General features: G+C 35.9%; 1 protein-coding gene across 1 annotated transcript; it reads right to left on the bottom strand.

The window, feature by feature from the left end:
- Positions 1–664: 664 nt before the first annotated feature.
- On the bottom strand, positions 665–6,257 carry nek2 (NIMA-related kinase 2). Its single transcript, XM_059356361.1, has 9 exons — positions 5,909–6,257; positions 3,633–3,850; positions 3,305–3,545; positions 3,124–3,206; positions 2,899–3,025; positions 2,564–2,798; positions 1,796–1,850; positions 1,588–1,664; positions 665–1,322 (listed from the first exon to the last, which is right to left on the bottom strand). The coding sequence occupies exons 1-9, from the start codon at positions 6,002–6,004 to the stop codon at positions 1,117–1,119; spliced, it is 1,338 nt and encodes a 445-aa protein (XP_059212344.1). The 5' UTR covers positions 6,005–6,257; the 3' UTR covers positions 665–1,116.
- Positions 6,258–8,013: the final 1,756 nt, after the last annotated feature.

Here is an 8,013-nt window from a genome sequence, read left to right as displayed (position 1 = left end):
AATTATTTAATTGTTGAAAATGTGATGGGTATGTTCCCTACATGTACTATACAACCACAAATGCTATTAAACCACAATATAATGTGAATGACTTCCAGGTGTAAAGGCTTACTGCTGTGCTGCCTGCAGTTACTGACTCTACATGGGAAACTGATGACCCCTTGTGGGAGTTATCTGTCTTGATGAAGCACTCCAGAATACATTTGTAGAATATTTGTAACAAAATATAAAATAGTTTTGAGTAATTGGCCAACCACCTATATGCAATGTATGTATACTTCATTTAACTATGCATATATAAACAATAAATATAATTTGTAATATACTATAAATCTCTCTATATGTAATAGTGGTTTACTCTGGCATGAATACAGCATTCTACTTCTATTTACTGTACATTTCAAATGATATATATACTATTCTTGCACTTAACACTCCCATTCTCTGCATTATTTACACTGTGACATACTGTCGTATAAATATGTATCTCTATTTTTCCATATAGTTATATATTGTAAGTTTTTTATATATATATATATACATTTCTATTGTTCTTATACTTTCTCAAGGTCTAAATATATTTTTAGACTAAAAAGGGTGCAACTTTAACAACCCATTTCTGATTCTATATGTATTTCACTCTGAGTATTTCTGGCACAGAAAATTCTTCTTATTGTATCTTGTTTAATGTAGTTCTGAATCAGAAAATATAATGCAACACCTTAAATTCACTATCATTCACTCTGCATAGTTAAAATGTTCATTGCCATCACAAGTTAATGATTTTCTTCTTCATATATGAATATTGCATTAATGTATTCTAAACCACATAGGTTTTTACATGTTGTGAACACAAGTCATCAAACAATTGGCCCTTTGGGTATTTCTAAGCAGTTTTAGAAATATGCTTAGCAAGAATATACAACACAATCACAACAGCTGCCTATACAATCCACACTTGAAACTAAATAGAGTTCAGACACTACACAGGTTGCAATAACACACAGGATTCAAACATTTCACAGCTACTGACTTATCATATAAATTAAGCTTAATTTACATCCAGTTATTACGACTTTGACAGCTTTCACATATCAGTCAGTGAGATCCGTGTGATCAGCGGATGCCGAGTATCTGCCTGCTCTTGAACTGACACGTCTTCTCCACTTCGTTCAGCTTTTGAGCGCGTAGATTGGCCGCCTGCAGCCTCCTCAGAATCAGCTCCTGGGACGACACACTTTGGCGACCTTCAGGTCGCTGGTTCTCTTTGCTCTCGCCAGCAAAGTGGACCTTCTTCTTGCCAGGGGAGAGATTCTCGCCATCTAAGAGCAAACAGTAAGGAACCACTGGTTAACAGAGATCAACTCTACAACATCTGGAAACTTTAGAACAGTCTGCGATCCAACATGACAGCTAGATTTCGGGGGTCTTAATTCTTTATTGGTGTATAAAAGCATAATTTACATGATTTAAAATAAATAAATAAATTAGTCATGCACATTGCAAACAGAAGCATGAACCCATAAAACTTTGCTCAGCTCTTGTCTCTGTTCAGCAAGTCCAAAGGTCCTCTTCCAATTCCCATACCTATGTCTTTGCCGTAGAGCGGTGCTCGGTCCTTCTGCTGCTGCACACGGTTGTAGTTCTTCAGTAAACTCTCTGCTCTGTAACAGTGGATTAGGATAAAGAGTTTACACCAATCAGTTGGTAGTTCTGACATCTTCATATCTCCCATTTATGATCATTCTATAATTAGTTTAATTTCTAAACATCTTAAAAAATTAAACACTTTTACCTCACAAGCTTCTCATTTGAAAGTCGTTCTCGAACACAAAGCTCCTGCTCTCTTTCTGCAATGAAAAGACAAATAAGACACCGTTATTTTTGGAATTAATACAAGTTATTTGCCTTCTGAAAGCAACTTTTTTTATTTCCACATACTTGAGAAAAAAAAAAAAGAAAAAAAAAAATCTTATAACAGTAAATTAAGTAATTACATTGGCCCCGTCTTTACAAAATTAAAACACTGTTTACATAAAAGCATTTATACAAATAATGTAATATATTTAACAATCTGAGTGGATCCATTCTGCATAACAAGTACTTTTACTTTTGATACTTTAAGTACATTTTGATGCTGATACTTTTGTACTTAAGTAAGTTTTGAATGCAGGACTTTTACTTGTAGTGGAGTAATTTTACAGTGTGGTATTTGTACTTTTACTGAAGTAAGGGGTCTGAATACTTTTCCTCCACTGGATCCTACAACTTTTAAAAATCCAAATTCAAAGCACTTTTTAGGCATTTTTTAAGCTTAAAGCTGTGGTAGATTACATATCTATATACACAGTATAGTATACTGATTATCTTAGTTATTCATGTCATTAAATTTAAAGTTTATTTTCTTCTTGTTGTTGTTTTATCTGTGCAATCTTGTCCAAAACTTTCACAACTGTAGATACAACTAGATGTGGATATTGTATTGTCTTAAAAACACATTGAAATGTGAAGTATCAATACTTCTGACAACCTTAAAAAGGACAGTGAGAAATAAAAGTCTTACGCTCCAGCCTCTCCTCACGTTCCTTCAGTGCCTTTTCTCTGTCTCGAAGCGCCTGTTCCCTAAGTTTGAGCTCTGCGGCAGAGGCGAGGGTCGGCTCAGCCGGCTTGTTAACTGGACAGTCTGAGTCTGACGACCTCCTCCGGGGTCGTGTCGGTGCCCTCCTCTGCTCCTCAGCAACAGCTTCGGCCAACAAGCTGCTCTGGAGAATAGACTCCACGGATGGCCTCAGATAGTCCTGACAACCAAGATGCACAGATTACTGAACCCCACCTTTATAAAAAACAGGCTAGATGATTGCCAAAGTACAGATTCTGACTAAATTCTTCTCTTCGAACCTTCAGGTTGAGCATTTTGCAGAGTAAAGTGTTTAGCTCCTCAGAGTACCGGTACGGGATTCTTCTGAACTTCCCCTCTCTGATCTTCTCTGCCAGCTCTTTTTGGTTGTAAGCTGTAAACGGAGGGCTTAACAGGAGAAATCCAGGGAGCGTGTCAGACATTTCACAGTAAACAAACAGCCTGCTGGGGAAAATCAGCTCAAGCAGAGGAGTTAGACAACTTACGATAATGCACAGAGTTCATACAGCAAACATCCCAGTGACCAAATGTCTGATTTCTCATTGTACGACATCCGGTTTATTTGTTCCTGAAAAAAAAACACGTTGACAGTTAGTGGCACATGGGGCCGATTACGCTACAATCAGGAGGGTCAAGAAGAGATCAGGTTAAATGTAAACAACTCACTGGAGACATGTAGTAAGGTGTCCCGACAAATGTCTTTGCAAAACTGGTGTCATGGTTCAGGATCCTGGCGAGGCCAAAGTCTCCGAGCTTTACATTCTGTCTGATGTCGAGGAAGATGTTGGCTGGTTTCAGGTCTCGATGAAGAACCGTCGCCCTGCCATCACTGCGTCTGTGGCATTCCTTCAGGGCTAACGTGAGCTGTGCCATGACTCGCAGGACAAACTGCTCCTCCAGGTAACGCCTGCCGAAGTCAAAAACGCGCTTAATCTGCAGATACTGTCAGGAGGGAAACATAACCTACAATCTTACAATTCACACAAATACCTACCTCTCCTTGATGCAGCGGGTGATGAGACTGGACAGGTCCCCACCCTCGCAGTACTCCATGACTATGTAGAGTGTGGCTTTGGTCCGGTCTATGATGCGGTCGTAGTACCTCACTATGTTTGGATGCTTGAGCTCCCTCAGGAGGTTCACTTCTGACACCAACATCTGCTTCTCACTCTCCGCCATGGTGCCGTAGTCCAGTTCCTTCCAAACAAGTATCTAAAAAACATAAGTAGTTTAATTAACCAGGACGGAGATTAGGAATCTGAATTCAAACATTGATTTATGATGCATTTGTAATAAAGGCAGATTCATACAGTCAGCAAAAAAAATCAGTAAAGTCAGTAACATAACAATGCCTATATAAAGTTCACCAACAATCGTCACCATAAGTCACACCAGACAAGGTAAGGCTGGAGCTGTAAAACCTCTGAGAATACCGAATCGAGCAATGGTGCACTGTACTGCTTACAAGTTTACCTTTAAACATAAATTTAATTGCAGCACTTTCGCAAATACATTTTACTTTTCTTAGCATTATGGTTTACAGTTGAAAGCCATAATGTTCAAATATATAACAGGTAAAGAGGTTTGTCCCAATTAAGGGTTTTCATTCAGACATTGTTTGAACTGAAATCAATGCAATTTTTTTTCATTAATTCTGTTTTATTTACTTTTGCGCCTGCACCATAGTTGTATCCATTATATATTTTTTTAAATCTATGTGGGAGTGAGTATATACATGTGCAATTATATTCAAGATTGTTATGTTGAATGAATGATCTTTATTTTCAGCTATATAATTCACATCTTGAAAATCAAATTTTGCACAACTTTTCTCCATAATTAAAAGCAAAACAAAAAAAGGAATAGGCTGTATCACATGGCTTATTTCTACGAGACAAGCCCCAGAACACCAGCAATAAATAAACACCTACATTATAGTCCAATTCATAATCCTTGATTGTCATACATGTAATTCAATTTACATAACAATCGTTAATTATTTTACATTTTAAGGTTCTACTAAACCCCAACAGAGAGCTACACAATTTCAACCCATCATTAAGTCCATTCCACACTTATACATTTTATGTATGTCACTGTTCTATTGTAAAAACATGTTTAAATAAAGCTTTATTTAACAATAATTCATAACCTTGGGACACAAGTCTCCTTGGCAACATAATGTGAGATACATGTGGCTGCAGGTTTTTGTCCAGAAGCAGGAGCACACCTGACTCAACTCATTCATCACCTGAACTCTCACTCAGTTGATTTTTTGTTCAGGTGCGCTCCTGCTTAGCTGGGACAAAAACCTGCAGCCACATGAACCTTGCTTGGATCAGTCTGACACCCCTAGTATTAAAGACCACCCCTTTCCCCCTAAAAGTACTGTCTTTAACTGGCAATAAAGCGGCCATTTTTATTCATTTGTTGTTACTAGGCGACGTTGTTTTGCTTAACGGTTTTAGGCAGTGGTGTATACGTGTATTTACTCAAGTACTGTACTTAAGTTAAATTTTGACTTTACTTGAGTATTTCTATTTTATGTAACTTTACATTTGTAGTTCACTACATTTTAAGACCAGATATCGTACTTTTTACTCCACTTCATTTAGCCAACAGCTTCAGTTACTTTTAGTTTATAACATGAAAGGCATTATAAAATTAAAATGATTCTGCATTTTTATAAATTAAACCTCATAATCTAATATATTATATTTAGAATATATAAATCTGAGTGGGGTCATTCTGCATAACAAGTAGGCCTACTTTTACTTTTGATACTTTAAACTTAACCCTACCATGAGAAAATTAAAACGCTGCTCTCATAAATGCGTCAATACAAACAATCTAATAGTGTCTAATACAATTAGACTACATAAAACAACGTAAGTGGGGACATTCTGCATAACGAGTACTTTTACTTTTGATACTTTAAGTACAATTTGATGCTGATACTTTTGTTCTTTTACTTCAGTAAGTTCAGGACTTTTACTTGTAGTAGAGTAATTTCACAGTGTGGTATTAGTACTTTTACTTAAGAGGTCTTAATACTTCTTCCTCCACTGGTTTTAGGTTTGTGCTGAAAATGGTAACAGAGGTTTAATATTTGTTGTTTGAGACATATAACACAAGCAGTGACGTTTAAATTAAACGAAACTAACGTCAGTAAACGTTTTGTCGCGTGACAACAACAGGCAACAAACAGGTGGGCTGGTTTACCTGTAGGCTACAGGTAGCTGTGGACAAACCATTTGAAGTTTTACTCACTTTCCCATCAGATGTTCGTCTGACTTTCTGGCATTTTCCATACGAGCCTGAACCGATAGTGAACAACACCTCGTAGTCCTCAACACGGGACGGCATTTCACCTCACTTCTCCAACCGAATCTAACGTTAGAAGTTACCTGACTTTACCCTAACGTTGACTTAACGTTAGGCTAGACTCGGCTGTAGTTTAACATACAGGTAAACCAGCGACTTCTCTATTTGTCGCAAACTTTACTCTGTTCCCGATAAAGATGTTTAAAAGGACAAAATGTTTGTTTTTCCCCTTTCTCTAGTCTGGTGGTTCACTCGTTTGGTTTGCTTTCTGTTTAAATTGGTGCCCAAATCTTCGATCATGATTGGTCCGCTCTCTCCGCACAGTGGCTCCTGATTGGTCAGAGGAAAGATACACGTTGTGATGTTGCTACGCGTCTGAAACCCCGCGAGAGTAGAGCGGGTAGATATGACCATATATGACATGTGGTCGACTGTCCACACGGTGGCGCCAAAAATTCACAGTCAGGTCAAAGCCATGTCACAGGTAAAAGTTTGGGATAATTCAATTATTGAGGGAAATTGAAAAAGACTTATAACGAAAAAAACCTCAAGACGGATTATGGGGGATTTATTTTCAGTAGAGTTGTGGCAGTATTTTGACAGACAAACAACATTTTGTCATTTTAATAAGAACAAAAAGCATTTGTCCTGTCTGACCCCTGCCCCTACATGAAGGATTTTGCACTGATATAAATATGCAAAGGTTCGGAGAAGGCTACTTTCTGAACAAATAACTTTATTAATCAATATTTAACATTATTATATATTCCAACTATTTGATTGTTAACCAATTCTCCACATTAACAAAAAAGAAAAAGAATGAATGAATAAAAATAAAATAAATAGATAAATAAACATCAGTGAAGAATCAGTCAATTGCTAACCATTTAAATAAATATTAAAGTAAAAAAAAAAAAGCTAAATAAACATTAATACAATTTCTTCAGTGTCAGTAAATTGCTGACCATTTAAATAAAGAATTCAATAAATAAACTAAATAACATAGGTTATAGCTCAAAGATTTTTTAGTTTTATGAGGAAACATTTTTCTGATTGGTCTTGAAATTTGGTACGAACATGCTTTGGTTAAGTATTTGACATTACAACCTATTTATTTATTTACTTTAGATCACATGAAAAACACACTTTCATCAATAGTCCTTGTCAGATTTTCTTTTTTTAGATGTGAAAAAAAAAACTTATATTGTGTTGATCAAATGTATTCCACATGATATTGTCAACCAATTCATTAGATTATGAACCAATTCTCCAAATAAACACAGATAAAACAAAATAATTATTAAAAATAAAAATAGATAAATAAACATCAGTGTATGTTCAGAATCAGTAATTTGATGACCATTCATTAATTTACCATATATATATATATGTATATATATATATATATATATATATATATATATATATATATATATATATATATATATATATATATATATATATATATATAATTTAATAAATAAACCAAATAGTTAAATAGTATTGTATGTTCAGTATGAGTCAGTGTCTGACTGGAATAGAACATGAGCATAATGTGTTAAATGTGTCATGTCACCTGTGATTGAGTTTGAGGTTGGCCTTTTCAAACACATCTTGCTTTTCTTTTCATACTGAAGAGTCCTGTAAGGGAGAACATTTTCTTCCAGCTGAAGAACTGGGACTTCAGTTTTTTGTTAAGGCAGAGTAAAAGTAGCTGTCGAGAGAATAAATCAAGCAAAGGCAAGAATAGCTCACTAAAAATATCCAAAGACCAAGCAACATTTGACAATATACAGTTTTATGTAGGCTCTAAAATCTCTTAACAGACTGTTTGTCCTCGAATAATGATGGACAAGACTTAAAAAAAACAGCAGTAAATGCTTCTTTTAATGCAACAAAAATGACGTGAACCTGACTGATGTGATCTTCAGGGTTTTGTTCGCCTCACCGTGTTATCTCCTGTTATTCCTGACTACACAAAAAGGTTGCAGACTGTCACCAGACCAGTTTTTATGGCTGCACAGTCGCAGTAAAGGAGGCTGAAGCATGGG

Source organism: Centropristis striata, chromosome 18 (assembly GCF_030273125.1).
Source record: "Centropristis striata isolate RG_2023a ecotype Rhode Island chromosome 18, C.striata_1.0, whole genome shotgun sequence".
NCBI lineage: Eukaryota > Metazoa > Chordata > Actinopteri > Perciformes > Serranidae > Centropristis > Centropristis striata.
The sequence above is the reverse complement of the archived record's forward strand: the minus strand, read 5'-3'. Positions and strand labels throughout refer to the sequence as shown.